General features: G+C 59.9%; 1 protein-coding gene across 1 annotated transcript; it reads right to left on the minus strand.

Annotated features, from left to right (window-relative positions):
• Positions 1–2696: 2696 nt before the first annotated feature.
• On the minus strand, positions 2697–9323 carry PNMA6E (PNMA family member 6E). The gene is made up of 2 exons (XM_085007383.1): positions 8877–9323; positions 2697–6633 (listed from the first exon to the last, which is right to left on the minus strand). The coding sequence occupies exon 2, from the start codon at positions 6560–6562 to the stop codon at positions 3872–3874; it is 2691 nt and encodes an 896-aa protein (XP_084863509.1). The 5' UTR covers positions 6563–6633; positions 8877–9323; the 3' UTR covers positions 2697–3871.
• Between the last annotated feature and the right edge of the window lie 7448 nt (positions 9324–16771).

Genomic DNA, 16771 nt, shown 5'->3' on the forward strand with positions numbered 1-16771 from the left:
GACCACAAGGATGACGGCTGGCAGAGAGCAGGGCTTGGTGACAGCAATGCTCCCTCTCGTCTTCCCCATAGAGCAGCCTTCTGAGGCCACAGCCAGTGTGTCTGTTAAATGTCACAGCAGGTCTCTGGGAGCTGGGTCACAGCCGGGAGACTATCTCCCAACGTGGCCGGCCGTGGTGAACGGGCCCCAGCCTCTCCGATGAGCAAGATGGGGCTCTGGGACTGTCCCAGGTCCAAGCGCTTCCTTTACCTGTGACCCAGAGCGTCAGAGGGCAGACCTTCTCAGCCACCTGGGAAGAGGGTAAAGAGAAAGCGGCCCGAAGTACCCACTGAGAGGCAGAGGCAACAAGGACTGCCAGCTGCCGCGGAGGACAGACTGGAGCGGGCAGCCCGGGGTCATCCCTAACCTGGGACCCTGAAGACCAGGGGACTCTGCCTAGAGGGCAGGGCTGGGCAAGAGGATCCTGGAATGCACCAGTCAGAAAGACGGGCACCTCACGCGATGGTGATAGAAGCTGCCTCTCCAGCCCGGGGCCTTTGACGGGGCTTTGGGGCTGGCAAGACGGCCTCTGGGGCACAAGCGCCCTCAGGGCCATCCTGAGCCCAGAGCCCTGCTCACCCAAAAGCGGCTGGCTCCCTGGAGGCTTGGCTGCTGGCAGAGTCCCTGGAGCCCTGCTCTGGTGACCTTGTCCCCCCAAATCCAGTGTGGCCGCTGGAATGTGTCTGCAGAGCAAAGCTCAGACCCCCATACCCGGCCCCCTGGAGGAGATCCACCCCCATCCCTGCCAAGCGGCCTCCACGGGAGTCTGCTGACGACAGTCTCCCCCGCTGCAGACGGGGACTGGGCTGGGACCCATACGGGCCCGGCCGGCGAGGACCACGGCGGTGTCTGCCTGGGCTCCAGGGAAGGCTGCCCACGGGGAAGGGCCGGATGGAAGACACAGGAGGAGGAGATGTGAAAGGCGACGTCAAGGCCTCTGGAGATGTCTCCAGACACCCCACCTGGGACACGAGTAAAGCCCCCAAAGTTTGGGGGAATGGGGACAGGGGCTCCCCCTGCAACCAGTCTGCTTGGCCCCCTCCGTAGGCTGCAACCAGCTGATGCATTCGTCCTCCACTTCCTGGGGAAGGGGGAAGCTACTGGAAGGCTCATCAGAGAAAGTGACAGAGAAGCCGCTCTGCCCCCACACTCACAAAAGCACACACTCATACACACACTCTCTCTCTCTCTCTCTCTCTCTCTCTCCCTGAATCTTTGCCTCAAGCCTCTCAGACCCAGGGCCTCTCCCCACCCTCTCACAGGCTCCTCTCCGCGGGTGAGCCCTCCATGGCAGGAGGCTGTGCAGGAAGGCACCAACTTGACCCGGGCACTTGCTGCGGCACTGGCTCCTTTGCAGACTCCAGCAGTAACACCCAGTTCCAAGAGACGGGAGGCAAAGACCCGCCTGCCCCTGGCCCTGAGCTCCGGGGCCCCACACCTTAAGCTCCCCCTGCCTGCTTTCCCCAGACCTGCCTGGAGGCATTAGCCGAGGCCCTGCAACTGCTGGCCACCCAGCAAGAGCTGCGCTACAGGGGACTGCTCCTGTGGGCGGGGAGGGGGTGCGGGGCCCTTTCAGGCTCTTGCTGAAGGATGGCAGTTGTCTCGCAGGCCTTTGAGGAGGGCTGGAGAGCCAGGCCCAGAGGCTTCGCAGAAAGAAACAAGGCTCTGAATCACGCCACAGTGCCAGGGGGCGGGTGAAGCCTCCCTGTGGCTCCCTCCCTCCCAGCAGTGAGCACAGACACTGGCTGCGCTTTGCGCCACCGCCACTGGTGCGGGGCTCTGCTGCTGCTGCCATGACAACCACGGCTGCCACTGCTCCTGCAGACACAGGTCTGATTGCTCTGCCGACCCCCCCCCTCTCCCCAGCTCTGGCCCCAGACTCAGCTGGCAGCAGGTGCACCTCACTGCCAGTCCCAGGCCAGTGCCCGCACCCGGGCTGCAAGGGAAGCTGGGAGACTTCGGGCCTGGCATTCTCTGCTCTGCTCGTGGGAGGTGGACTTGACCTCAGAAAGGGGCCACTTTCCAGGACAGAAGAAATGAAAAGTGTCCACGGGGACGGCCTAGACGGTCAGCAGCTTCCCACCGCCCTTAGCAGGAAACCCAGCTCGCCCATCCTCAACGTGCCCCCTGCAGAGGGCCCCGCATCCTCTCCGCACCAGTGTGTCCTCTCCCTGGTGTGGCCCCCTAGCCCAGCCTTTCTTGTCCTCGAGAGCAAATCTGTTTGCAGGCGGAGGTGTGTTTGGGAGCATCTCCCAGCAGCCCCGTCAGTGGCTCGATTTTGAGCCGTGCAGGAAGCGGTGTCACTGTCGCACCACAGTTAGGTTTTCATTTTTAGGACCCCTCAGGTTAAAATACATTTGGGCATTTTCTGAAACTCTTCAGTCTAATTCTGGCTTCCTCAGCAAGGAGGCAGAGATACACTGGGCCTGACAGTTCCTCAATTCAGGGCCCGGTCCACGCGGCACCAAGGAACCCGAGACCCAGCGGACCCCCCAGACCTCCCAAGTGGCCTCTAAAACGGAAGGGAAGGCCACATCTCTCTGGGTCTGCACACCGCCTGCTCCACTGAAGGGGTCTCCCCGAGGTGCTGCGCGGGAATCCGACTCCGGCCCCCGCCCACCTCCCTGCACTGCGCGCAGCAGAGGCTGGAGGCCGAGGAAAGAGAAAAACAGCGAAGTTTATTGAACAGAAACATGGACTGAAGCCACCGAGCACGGGGAGTAATGACGGAACAACTTCGAACAGCCACGCGCCCACAGGTCCCACCGCCCACCCCCGGTCCCCAACTCAGTGCCTCAGCAGCAACCCCCACTGTGACCCTCCCTTGCCCCATGGTCTCCTTCCTGAGGGCCCCGCGGGCGGCCTCTCGCCAGGACGATGGACCCCAGCAATGTCCCCTCCCCCCAGGACGCGCCCTCCGCCTCTGACCCACAGCAGGACACGCTCCACCACGCCGAGGAAACTGAGTCACGAGGAGAGACGGGCTGGAACCGCAGGACACAGTGGAGCCTCCCGAAGTCCCCGCCGGCCACGGGTGGTCCAGGTCTTCCTTCTGCAGGTCACGTGGTGGGCGCTGGCCTCGCCCTCGTCCATCCTGTCCTTCCCACTGTCTCCCGGGACTGGGCCGGGGGAGCTACTCAGAGAAGGACACAGGCACATCCCCACAAGGACGCGTGGCGGCGGGGGGCCTACATCTACGCCCAGAAAGCAGACAGTGAGCTCGGGACACGGGACCACAGCAAGCAGAGCCTTGGCTGGCGCTGAAGCTCAGGCCACCTGGCAGGGCCCTGAGGTGGCTGCCTGGGTAGGCGGGGGACACGTGGCCATGGCTCAGGGGCACCTCGGGGCTCTGCAGGGGAACCAAGGTCAGTGCGTGTTTGGAGGAGAGGGGAGCAGGGAGCAGGGTGCCTTGACACGTGGGTCACGAGGGGCTACAGAGACACAGGTGGGCTCCCAGCACAGGGAGGCCCAGGCACCTTGACACGGTCCCTAAGGTCTCCGGGGCCAGTGTGGGTGGCAGGCGTCTTCGGGTGCCCCTCACCTAGGCCGGGGCTGGCCACTCAGGGCTTTGGGGCTGGAGCTGGGGCTGGGGGTAGGGCTGGCATGGCAAAGGGGGGGGAGGGGACCCCTCTCCCCTCCCCGATTAGTGTCACACCTGGTCATCTTGGTCCCTGGAAAGGATGGGGGTGGTGGTTAAGGCCCCTTGGGGATGGTTGGGGACCTGGGGGCTGGGCTGGGCTCCCCTCCCCTCAGCCCTGCTCCCCCTGTGGGGCCAGGAGGCTTCCTGGTCTGGCCCTGCCTCCGGGCCTGGGGCCCCCAGGGCCTGCTGAGCCTATTGGCCTGAGAAGGCCTCGGGGGTGCTGATGTCTGCAGCCCCGACCTCGTTTCCCGGCTCCTCGGGGGGCTCCTCAGCCTCTTGGTCTCCTGCCTGGTCAAGGTCATCTGGCTCACAGCCAGGACCTCCTGGGGCCCCTGGGGAAAGGCCACCCATGTGGGGAGGGGTGGGGCCTCTGGGGGCGTCTGAGGATCCTGCCAGACCTAGGCCCACAGGAGCAGGAGCACTTCCGACTTCCCGGGAGGCCTGGCTGCTCTCCCCAGGGGCAGGGGCCACGCTGGCAGCACCTCGGGCTTCAGGGGCGGCCTCGCCAGCCTCGGCGGCGGCGGCGGCGGCAGGAACTGCCACACCGGCCTCTTCCCGGGCTGGGGGCGCCTGGGCGCCACCTTCCTTGGAAAGGGCAGCCTGGCCGCTGTCTTCCCGGGCCGGGAAGGCCAGGGGGGCCGGGAAGGCCAGGGTGCCCTCTGCAGCGGTGCCCTGGGCGGCGACGTCACGGGCCGGGGCGCGCTGGGCGGCGGCCAGGCCTGCGATGCCCGCGTGGGCCTCTTCTTCCCCGTGCCCCTGCTCGCTCGCAGCCGGCTCGGCCTCCCACGCCTCGCTCTCGCGGATGAGGCGCAGCAGGCCCACGAAGCCAGGGGGCCTCCGCTCCAGCCGCAGCCTCCTCAGCTTGGTCTGGAGCGTGTCGTTGGGCCGCGCCCGCATCAGCACCTGCCGGGCGCGCGCCTGGTCGGCCGTGGCCGGGTGGATGGCCTCCGTCTCCACGGCCGCCTGCAGCAGGCCTTCCAGGCGCATCACGTAGGCAAAGAGCGTCTCCTGCGGCCGCTGGGCGCACGTCGCGAACCTGAGCCGCGCGGTCACCGGGCTGTCCTGGTCCCCAAACACCTGCACCAGCGCGGCCAGGCAGTCCTGCGCGGCCATGTCGGCATCTTGCGCCAGGAGGCCGCACAGGAGGTCCAGCGCGGGGCCGCCCAGGCTCTCCACCAGCCGCCGCCGCCGCTCCCTCTCGGACACGTGGCGCCACAGGTACAGCATGTCGTTGGCGTGGTCCAGCCAGCTCTCGAAGGACTCTTCCCCGCCGCCTGGCTCTCCCAGCCCAGAGAAGGCTCTCAGTTCCTCGTAGCCCATGGTCTCCAGCACAGGCTGCAAGGCCTGCCTCCACTGCCGGGTCCAGGCTCCCGCCTCGGCCATGGCTCCTGCCACACCTACACCTGCCCCCTCACCTGGAGCGCCTGCCTCGCCTGCGGCGCCCGCCATACTCAAAGATCCTGCCACACCTGCCACTCCTGTGTCCCCTGCAGCGCCCTCCTCATCTGACAGCCCTGCTTCATCTTCAGCTCTTGCCTCAGCCTCTGCCCCTGCTGCACCTGCAGCTCCTGCCTCACCTGCATCTTCTGCCTCACCTGCAGCTCCTGCCACAGCCTCCGCTCCTGCTTCACCTGCAGCTCCTGCTTCACCTGCAGCTCCTGCCTCAGCCTCCTCTCCTGCTGCACCTGCAGCTCCTGCCTCACCTGCAGCTTCTGCCTCACCTGCAGCTCCTGCCACAGCCTCCGCTCCTGCTTCACCTGCAGCTCCTGCCTCACCTGCAGCTTCTGCCTCACCCAAAGCTCCTGCCTCACCTGCACCTCCTGCCCCAGTCTCAGCTCCCACCTCATCTGTGGCTCCCTCCAAACCTGTAGCTCCTGCCTCACCTGCCACTCCTGCCTCACCCGCAACTCCTGCCTCACCTACAGCTTCTGTCTCACTTGTAGTTCCTGCCTCACCTGCAGCTCCTGCCCCAGTCTCAGCTCCCACCTCATCTGGGGATCCCTCCAAACCTGTGACTCCTGCCTCACCTGTAGCTTCTTCCTCATCTGTAACTTCTGCCTCACCTCCAACTCCTACCTCACCTGTAGCTCCTGCGTCACCGGCAGTAACTATCTTATCTGCATCTGCAGTTCCTGCACCACTCTCAGCTCCCACCTCATCTGTGGCTCCCTCCAAACCTGTAGCTCCTGCCTCATCTGCAATTCCCGCCTCGCCCGCAACTCCTGCCTCACCTACAGCTTCTGTCTCACCTGCAGCTCCTGCCTCACCTGCAGCTCCTGCCTCACCTGCACCTCCTGCCTCACCTACAGCTTCCGTCTCACTTGTAGTTCCTGTCTCACCTGCAGTTCCTGTCTCACCTGCAGCTCCTGCCTCACCTGCACCTCCTGCCTCACCTGCACCTCCTGCCTCACCTGCACCTCCTGCCTCACCTGCACCTCCTGCCTCACCTGCACCTCCTGCCTCACCTACAGCTTCTGTCTCACTTGTAGTTCCTGCCTCACCTGCAGCTCCTGCCTCCCCTGCCCTGCCAGCCACTGCTTGTCTCTGGGCCTGTGCAGAGAAACTGGGTCTATCCTGTGATTCCGAATTGGGAGCCTGGGGCAGGAAGACCACAGTCCAGGGTCCCCCCTTGCCTGGTATTTTTCGAGGGATCAAGCTTCGGTTTAAATACTCAGCAAACTCGACCAAGGCAACCCTGGACCCCAGCTCCTTTCTGAAGACCTTGCCCAGCACTCGGTACCGGCCCAAAGGACGCAGGGCTGCCTGCACGGCCTCCTGGAACTCCTGCTCCCCGCAGTCATCCGGGATGCCCAGGATGAGCAGAGAGCGCTGAGCATTCACGCCCATCCACCTGCACCAATCCCGCAGCATCGCCAGCGCCATTTTTGAGGACCTGAAGGTGGGGTGAAGTGACCCAACAGGTGTGCACAGACTGTCGAAGTGTGGGAACAGGCCTGTGGGTGCAAAGGGAAGAGAAGCATGTTTGTGGCACACAACCCACCCCAATGCCCCTCGCGGCAGCAGCCTGGAGCACCCCCCCGCCCTGTTTTGTTTGTTTGATTTTAGGAAATTTTTTGATAAATTAAATGTATTTACGAGATAAAAAGCCAGTTTCTATTTCCTACATTCCTGGCATGGGTTTTAGGAAGCTGCCTTTTTCCCAACAAATTTTTCAAGTTTTCAAACTTTTAGCCTGAATTCTCCACAGCATCCCCATTCTCTTTGTAACATCCGTCTGATCTGTGGCATAAGCTCGCTCTCATTCCTGATATTGGTGATTAGGGGTCTTTCTCTTTTCCCCTGGTTAGTCTTTCTAGGCTTTCTCAGTTTTGTTGCTATTTTTTGTTTTTTGGTTTTTGTCTTTTTAGGGCCACGGCCACAGCATATGGAGGTTCCCAGGCTAGGGGTCTAATGAGAGCTGTAGCCGCCGGCCTACACCCCAGCCACAGCAACGCGGGATCCGAGCCACGTCTGCGACCGACACCACAGCTCACGGCCACACCGGATCCTTAAGCCACGGAGCGAGGCCGGGGATCAAACCTGCATCCTCATGGTTCCTAGCCAGATTCGTTTCTGCTGCGCCACAATGGGAACTCCGTGTTGCTATTTTTCAAAACCCAACATATGGCTTTGTTCCTTGTGTCCATCGTTTGCTTTGCATCACTGATTTCCTCTCTGAGCACTATCATTTTTTCACTCGACTCATTCTGTGTTTCCTTTGCTCTTCCTTTTCTTTTTTTTAATTAGGGCCTCAGCACTCACAGCACATGGAGGTTCCCAGGCTAGGGGTGGAATTGGAGCCATAGCCACCAGCCTCCACCACAGCCACAGCCATGTGGGATCCGAGCCTCATCTGCGACCTACACCACAGCTCACAGCAACACCGGATCCTTAACCCACGGAGCGAGGCCAGGGATCGAACCCTCGTCCTCATGGACACTCATCGGGTTCTTAACCCACCGAGCCACAATGGGAACTCCTGCTCTGCCTTTTCTCGTGTCTCTAAATGGACTGTTAGGTCACTGATGTATGTCTTGACTCTTTTTGTACATTTTTGTCCTATTTCTCCTTTAGGTGCCTCCCATAAATTCTGGTGAGTTGTATTCTTTTTACTTTCCTATTTGAAGTGTTTTTGAAGCCCCTTTGTGATCTCTTCTTTGATCCATGGGTTTCCAAATATTTAACAATACATTATCATTATTAATGTCAAGTAAAACTTTCCTGTGATGAGGGAACTTACTGTGTCAAATTGCAATCCTTTTAAATTTATGGAGACGTTTTTACACCCAGAGGTATGGTGTATCTGGGTGAGCGTACACGGCAGCCTCGTAAAGAATCTTTATTTTGTGAGGAGGCCAGGGCCTCGCCCCTCCCATCACTGCAATTCCTGCACCTCCCCGGACGGAGGCGACCTGGAACCGCTCAGAGTCCTAACGCAGTGGCCGGCGCTCGGGTCTGAGCCCCCGAAACCCACCAGCCACGGGCAACTGCCTCCACCGGGAGCACCGCAGCCCCAGCCCTCCCCCTCCCTCCCTGGGGGCCAGGCGGCTCCTCCCCAAGCTGGTAGCACTCCCCGCTGGGCCCTGGAAGCAGGGCTCCCCCAATGGCTTAGAGATCAGACTTGCCCCCACCTTCTCACACCCGGGAATCCTCCCAGGAGCACCCTCAAGCAGGACTCTGCCCCCTCACCTCCCCCGATCCGGGAGCGGGACCCCCTTCCTGCCACCAGCGTCCCCCCCAGCCCCCACGCACCGCTCGCTTCACGCCTCGGCCCACGGGAGTCTCCCCGATGCTCCCAGCCGGCGGCCCTCCCCTCTCCCCCCCACACCCGGAGGACCACAGCTCCCCCTCTCCACACAGGGAGACCCCCTCCTCGGTCCTCCCCTCAGCAGGCGGCCCTCTCCTCCAAGGACCCCCCACCCCCGGCCTAACCATTAGCCCCACGCTCTGGGCCCCCCTCCGCCAGAACACACCCCAGCAGCCACGCCCGCGGCCAACCGTCCCCTCCTCAGACCCTCCACCCTGGGGGACCGTCCCGCGAGCCCCCCCTTGGGCCCGCAGCCGCACCCCAGCTCCGGGAGACGGGGTGTGCCCCCCCCACCCGCCATCCCCGCCGGGACACTCAGGGCCCCCCACCCGGGGCCCCCCAACTGCGCCGTCCAGGGCCCACCGGCAAAGCCCTGGCGCGTCCACACACCTGTTCCGACGCGGTGAAGACCCCCGAATCCGCTCCGAAGGCTCCGAAGGCTCCGAAGAGGCGTCCAGGCAGCGCCGTCAGGAGCCGTGCGCTCGGGACTAAGGCCGCGTGGGCTTCCGGACGCTGCCGGAAACGCCCGGAAGGTGAGGGAGAAAGTTCTAGTCCTCGCTTTGCAGGGAAAACGGTTGGATCAGAAGAACACGTGAGGAGCCACTTTGTTACTGTAGCCACAGGCCGTGCGCACTAAGGACTCAACGTCCCCGGGCCTGGAGCCTCCAGATTCCCACCCCCGCGCGTCTGCCGCCCCCCAGTAAAACGGCCTCCCCACGGGGCGGGGGTGCGGAGGGCGAGGGGGTGCCCCCGGAGACGGACGGCTCGCTTCGCCTCTAGTCTCTTCTCTGCTGTGATGGGTGACGCCGCAAAGCTTCTCCTACGGATTTACCCATGTCTCGCCCAGTTGCATCAAGGAGCCATCTTCTCACATGGCAGATGGGGGGGCCCTCTGCGGGGTGGGGGTGGGGTCTTTTACAAGGGCACCAGGAGTTCCGGTCGTGGCACAGCGGCAACGAATCCGACTAGCAGCCATGAGGTGGCGGGTTCGATCCCTGGCCTTGCTCCGTGGGTTAAGGATCCGGCGTCGCCGTGAGCTGGGGTGTAGGTCGGAGAGGCGGCTGGGATCTGGCGTTGCTGTGGCTCTGGTGCAGGCCGGCGGCTGTAGCTCCAATGAGACCCCTAGCCTGGGAACCTCCATATGCCGCGGGCGCAGCCCTAAACAGAAAAAAAAATATGTATACATATATATATATGTGTGTGTATATATAGGCATTAATCTCATTCATGAAGGCTCCACCCTCATAACCTAATTGCCTCCCAAACTCCGTCACGTACGGAGTTAGAATTTAACAGGTGAATTTCTGGGGGGGGGGGGTGAAGAGGGGAGGGGAGGGGGCAGCAAGAAAGGGGAAGGGGCAAAGGGGGGGGAGCCTCCGGGAAGGAAGGGGGATGAGAGAGAGAGAGAGAGAGAGCAGGGAGGAGGAAGAGGGCGTGGGGGGTAGGGGAAGGGGGACGGGGCGGTGAGAGTGAAGAAGGGGGGCGGTGAGGCGGGTAAGGAGGACGCCAGAGGGGGCGGGAACTCTCTGCAGCTGCACAGCTGCAGCTGCATCAGGGCAGCAGCTAGACCTGGGCGGAGCCTCTGGGGCTGTGGGGCTGGCAGGGCGACAGCGCAAATATTCAGCCCATAGCACTGTCTGTCCGTCTAGGTTTGTTCCTATGTTCCCTTTTTCCTGCCTGAGAGAAGCATTTTTTTATTACATTTTATTTATCTACTTTTTTTAGCCAATTATCACTTCGCATTGTTCTAGGAATTCTAAGGTATATCCTTACCTTTTCCCGGTCTGGCCGTGCTTAGTTAGCATAGTTCCACTTCACAGAAGGCAGGAACCTTTCCGCTCCATAGATTCACTTCCCTGGGCCCCACCTTTCATGCTGTACTTGCCATGTGTATTATTTCTACATGGATTATGAGACTACAACATACTAGAGTTTCCGTCGTGGCGCAGTGGTTAACGAACCCGACTGGGAACCATGAGGGTGCAGGTTCGATTCCTGGCCTTGCTCAGTGGGTTAGGGATCCGGCGTTGCCGTGAGCTGTGGTGTAGGTCGCAGACGCGGCTCGGATCCCGCGTGGCTGTGGCTGTGGTGTAGGGTGGCGGCTACAGCTCCCATTGGACCCCTAGCCTGGGAAACTCCATGTGCCACAGGAGTGGCCCTACAAAAGGCAAAAAGACAGAAAAAAAAAAAAAACCCCACCTACAACATATTATTATAACCTTTAGTTTAGTCATATGCAGTACAAAGAAATAAAGAGCCAGGGAGGGCGGGACTGGGGCTTGGGGACTGGCACGTGCGCCCTGTCGCCTGCGGAAAGACTGAGCATCGGGGCGCTGCCCTAGAGCACAGGGGACTCTACCCCGTATTCTGTGATCGTCTACGTGAGAAAAAATTCTGGAAAACAATCGTGTCCTTGTATAACTGAATAGCTTTGTGGCACAGCAAATGAAAGACCTCCCTTTAGCTTTTCCTCCCTTCCTTCCTTCTTTTCTTTCCTTTTCTTTTCTTTTCTTTTCTTTCTTTCTTTTCTTTCTTTCTTTCTTTCTTTCTTTCTTTCTTTCTTTCTTTCTTTCTTTCTTCCTTCCTTCCTTCCTTTCTTTCTTTCTTTCTTTCTTTCTTTCTCTCTCTCTCTCTCTTCCTTCCTTCTTCCTTCCTTCTTTCTTTCCTTCTTTCTTTCTTTCTTTCTCTTTTTTTTCTTCAGGCCTACACCCGCACCTGGATTGAGGATGCGGGGTCATTACTGCTGAGCCATGACGGGAACTCCCTTGGAAACGATTTAAATGCTCCTGGGACACAAACAAGCTGGGGGCCTGCTCCCCACCCCTGCCCCTGCCCCTGCCCCTGCCCGGCTGCTCCGCTGTGCCCCCACCCGTGGTCTCCAGTTGGGTGGAGACCACATCCTTTTGTGTCTTTTTAGGGCCACACCCGTGGCATGTGGAGGTTCCCAGACTAGGGGTCTGATCGGAGCTACTGCTGCCGGCCTACACCACAGCCACAGCCATGCAGGATCCAAGCCACATCTGTGACCTACACCATAGCTCACGGCAATGCCAGATCCCCAACCCACGGAGCGAGGCCAGGAATCAAACCCATGTCCTCATGGATACTAGTCGGATTGGTTACCGCTGAGCCACAACTCCACAGCATTTCTTTTAGTGCGGTTCTGTGGACGAGTCCTCTTAGCCTTCACCTGTCTCAAAAGGTCCTTATTTCACCTCCATTCTTGAAGGATCTTTTCCCTGAGTAGAGATGAGTTCTGAATTGAAAGTTATTTTTTGTCGTTGTTCAGAACTTTAAAATGTTGTTCTCTGGAGTCCCTTCATGGCTCAGCGGTTAACAAACCCGACTGGGAACCACGAGGTTGTGGGTTCGATCCCTGGCCTCGTTCAGTGGATTAAGGATCCGACGTGGCTGTGAGCTGTGGTGTAGGTCGCAGACGCGGCTCGGATCCTGTGTTGCTGTGGCTGTGGCATAGGCCAGCGGCTACGGCTCCGATTCGAACCCTAGCCTGGGAACCTCCACAGGCCTCGGGTGCGGCCCTAAAAAGCAAAAAAAAAAAAAAAAAAAAAGTAAAATAAGCTGTTGTTCTGCTGTCTCCTGATTTCCATTTTTTCTGATGAGAACTCAGTGGATTTTCTCGTTAATGTTCTTCCATAGGTGGTGCTGCATCTGACTCTGCTTTCAAGACTTTCTCTGTATCCTTTCCCTTCATCAGTTTGACTATGATGTGTCTACATGTGATTTTTCCTGGTAGTTATCCTCTTGGGGTTCACCGAACTTCTAGAATTTGTAAATTATGTCTATCTCCAATTTTTTTTTTTTTTTTTTTGCTTTTTAGGGTGGCACCCATGGCATATGGAGGTTCCCAGACCAGGGGTCCAATCCGAGTCACATCTGCGACCTACACCACAGCACATGGCAATGCCAGATCCCCAACCCACTGAGCGAGGCCAGGGATCAAACCCACATCCGCAGGGGTTCTAGTTGGATTCATTCCCGCTGCGCCCCAGTAGGAACTCCTCGGCTCCAAATTTTGCAGCTGGCCGTCATTATTTCTTCAAGGAGTTTTTCTTCCCTGATTCTCTTCTTCTCTGGGATCCCAAATACACATGTACTGGAGCTTTTTATATCGTCCCACTGACTCACCGAGGTTTCTTTGCTTTATTTTGAACAGTCTTTTTTCCTCTCAGAATTTTTTCTCAGAATTGATCATTCCTATTAATCTATCTTCCAACAAGTAACACACACCAACGTTAAAAGAGCGATGGAAAGTTCCCTTTGTGGCTCGGCAGGCTCAGAACCTGACATAGTGTCACTGAGGATGCAGGTTCCATCCCTGGCCTTGCTCAGTGGGTTAAGGATCCGGTGCTGCCACAAGCTACACCGACCTACAGCAGTGTAGGTCGCTGATGCGGCTTGGATCTGCTGTGGCTGTGAGGTAGGCCGGCAGCTGTAGCTCCAATTCAACCCCTAGCCCGGGAACTTCCATGTCCTGCAGAAATAAAAAGAAGGGGGAAAAAAGAGGGATGGAGTAAGAGGAGCCAACAAAGGACTTTGCGAAGAGCCGTCAGGTTCCAAGAATGAGCGGTGTCCCTCAGCCTGGGGTAGGGAGCACTTCGTGAGAGGTCAGAGGGACTCTGCCGGAAACTAGTGCATCATGGTTCTTAGCTGCACACAACAGAAGCAGACTGGCCAATGGAAAAACACAAGGGGAACTAGCCGAAGGATGAATCGCACATAGAGACGCCTCACCTGCCACTCCCCCTCCCAAGTGTGGACGCAGGCCAGGGGATGGGGTGCTCAGCCACTAGCAGGGACGGGCACTGGGGCGTGAGGCGCAGCCTGGCTCGAGGTCAGCCTGGGGCTGAGCCGCCATCCTGGGCCACTGGAAGGTGAGCCCTCCCCTCCGCCAGGATGTCTCAGCAAGGCGGGATAGCAACTTCGGGGCCCGACCTTTAGTGGCTGCAGTTCCTGTCACCTAAAGGAATGTCCAGAGACAGGCCACTGCCAGAGGCCCTCTCCGCAGCCAGTCCCCCTTCTTCTTTGCTAAAAGGACCCCCTTTTTGTTCAGGTGTCTGTCCCTTCTCCGTGCAGCTGGGGCCACGGTAACCCCCATCCCTAAATCCAGAGGCAGATCTGATTGGTCCAAGCCCCGCTGCACATGACACCCCTAGGGCAACTCTGTGCTGTGGGCAGCCCCCCGCTCTGTCCGAGGAGGAGGGCTTCTCTTTCATTGGGCAAGGTCAAGGAAGCACATGGACCCCATTGCTGCCAGACCTTCCCCAGCACGCAGAGGGCAGCCAGACCCGGAGCCAAGACGTGAGGGTGGAAAGAGGCTGGGTCCTGGGGCTTCATGGCACCTGGAGGTACATGGGGGGCTGCAAAGGGACAGTTGTGCCACATCGAGGAGGGACGGTAGAGGGACAGTGATGGCTCCCCTCGGGGAAACGCAGGAGCCAGAGTGGCAGCTACAGCCATCCCAGAAGCCCCAGCTGCGCTCCTTCCGGGCACCCAAACCCGACACTGTGGCCCCCGCCGGCCTCGCCACGAAGCCCCATCAAGCCTCAGGGGCTCCAGGGGTTTGAGGATTGGCCCCTTGTTTGACATGACACCCTCCATCCCGTGAGCCACTCGGTGCATGGAGTCAAGAAGCAGCCACGGGGACCTGGGGCTCTGACCGCCACCGCATGCCCGGCTCCTGCACACCCAAGGCCGCCGTCTCCTGGGACTACAGCTCCGACACCCCCCTCCCCCACCTCTCAGCTCCACCCCACCCACACCACCTTCCCAAAGAGGGTGCGCGGGGAGGCGGGGGGACCTGCATAGAAACAGCTCGTGCCATCCATCCGTCCGCAGATGAGCTCGCCTCACCCACCATCAGATTCGGGCTCTGTCTGTTGCCCGAGTAGTGTCCGAGGCTGGGAGGGCATCCTCTAGACCACCTCCTCCAGGAAGACCACAAAGCTGTCAGCCACAGCCCAGCTGGCCCTGAGTGAGGCACCTACTTCTGGACCCCTGGGATGTCAGCCACAGCCTCCTTGAGCCTGGCCTCCCACCGCTGGCCGGGACCCTCCCTCCCTCCCGAGGCTTGGCTTCACCCTGGACCCCTTCTCCAGGCCCCTTCACCAGGGGGTCCCTGGGACCTGCTGTCTTTGGGGCCCTATCCCTGCCCGAAGCCGGAGAGGCACCCCTCTCAGAGAGATCCGGGCCCCCTGGCTATAAGGAATGGCAGTGGAGAGTTCCTGTGGTGGCTCAGCGGGTTAAGAACCCAACTAATATCCTTGAGGATTCGGGTTCAATCCCTAGCTTGCCTCAGTAGGTTAAGGATCCGGTGTGGCTGTGGCTGTAGTGCGGGCTGGCAGTTGCAGCTCCTCCGATTCCGCACCAGCCTAGGAACTTCCCTATGCCGCAGGTGCGGCCTTAAAAAGAAAAGAAAAAAAGAAAGAAGGGGAGGCAGACAGAGGAGAGATGGAGCAGGATGGTCCTGTGTGGATGATGGTTGCAGCTGACTGGGGCATCCGTGGACTTTTATTGTATTACTCTCTCTAAGCTGGCCGTGTGTTTGAAATTCTTCATAGTCAAACACTGTAAAATTTCTGGAGTTCCTGTCACGGCACAGCGGAAACAAATCTGACTAGTATCCATGAGGATGCAGGTTCGATCCCAGGCCTCGCTCAGTGAGTTAAGGATCTGGCGGGGCTGTGAGCTGTGGTGTAGGACGAAGACGCGGCTCCGATCTGGTGTGGCTGGGGCTGGGGCTGGGGCGTAGGCCGGCAGCTACAGTTCCGATTCGACCCCTAGCCTGGGAACCTCCATATGCTGCGGGTGCGATTGTGAAAATTCTAGAAGAGAAATGAATCTCCTGATACACGGTGAGAACACGCAGCCACCGCACACTACCGTGGAGGCCGGGGTGCACTCCCAGAGCCCCCTCCCAGCCTCAGGCTCTCACTCCCCTCCTTCCGTGAAGGCTGGAGGCCAAGGCTAAGAACTGCCCAAGGCCAAAGGAGCCACCTTACCCAAGGCTGCCCCCTGCGACACCCCAATATTACTGGCAAATGTGGGGTGCAAAGGCCCAGCCCCCTTCCCCCAATTGGCTCAGCCCACACCCTCTCGGATGAGTTCCCTGGAGCTGCTGCAATAAATGACCACAAACCAGGTGGCTTGAAACAACAGAAACCCTGAACCAAGGTGTCAGCCAGGCCGTGCTCCCTCCAGAGTCTCTAGAGACAGACCTTTCTGTGCGTCTGTCACTCTGTGGGGCTCCAGGCCACACCCCTCCAGCCTCTGTCTTTGTCTTCATGTGGCCGCCTCCTCTGTCTCTTATAAGGACACTTGTCATTGGCTTTAGGGCCCACCCGGATCCTCCGGGATGATCTCATGTTGAGATTCTTAATTTCATCACATCTGCAGAGACCTTTTTACCAGGAAAGGGCACCTTCACAGGTTCTGGGAGTTAGGGTGCACACAGTCTTTTGAGGGGCCACCGTTTGCCCCACTACACCTCTAGAGCCCAGCCCAGGCCTATCGAGCCAGACTCCTGGTGAGAGGGCAAGACTGGGCATCAGGGCCCACAACCGAGGGCCACAGGGGAACCCTGCCTCTGCCCTTGGCCGCCCGAGAACCCAGCCCCCCCACAGCCAGAAGCACCCTGAGCAGGAATCCCAGCTTTCCCCCTAAGCCAGGGGCAGGCAGCGGCTGTCCTGGGAGCAGGGCACGGGGAGGGCTTCTCACGGCAGGCCTGCGCCCTCCTGGCCAGGGCCCGGAGCCACCTCAAGAGTGGATACCTGAGCTCTGGCTGTGTAAGGAAAGGTACGGCTCGGCGGCAGAGGGGCTGCGGGTCTGGTGCTCGGTTCAGCAAAGCCGGGGCTGGGAGGGCTGGGGCACGCGCAGCAGCGGCTTTTCCTCCCAGCTTCTCCTCCACAGCCTCTTTCCTATTCCCAACTTTGGAAGGAACTCATCCCTGTCACGGGTGCGGTGCAGAGGCAGCCCTGGATTTCAGCCCCAATGCCCACCCTGCAGGCCGGCTTGACCGGTACATGGGAGGACCGAGGGAACGACCAACCCAGGGGCTTGTCACTTGTCCTTCTCCACCTGTCTGGACACCGCCCTCCCCCAAAGCCCTCCTCACGGCCCCCCACTTTCTCATCTTTGCCCTCCTGGCTCACATGGGCTGATCCCTTCCTGGAGGGGGGCGGAGGGCGGGGGACAGGCGGTGAGGCTCAGCTGGGCCACTTGGCGCTGGCTGCCCCGCAGGGATCCTGCGGGTCCCAGGTGGATGGGCG

Source organism: Sus scrofa, chromosome X (genome assembly GCF_054392235.1).
Source record: "Sus scrofa isolate SSC_HxYL_T2T_F1_AM1 chromosome X, Sscrofa_HxYL_maternal_Yorkshire_Landrace_v2.0, whole genome shotgun sequence".
NCBI lineage: Eukaryota > Metazoa > Chordata > Mammalia > Artiodactyla > Suidae > Sus > Sus scrofa.

Excerpts from the sequence above, each read along its gene's own strand:
- PNMA6E (XM_085007383.1), bottom strand. The coding sequence starts at position 6,562 with ATGGCGCTGGCGATGCTGCGGGATTGGTGCAGGTGGATGGGCGTGAAT.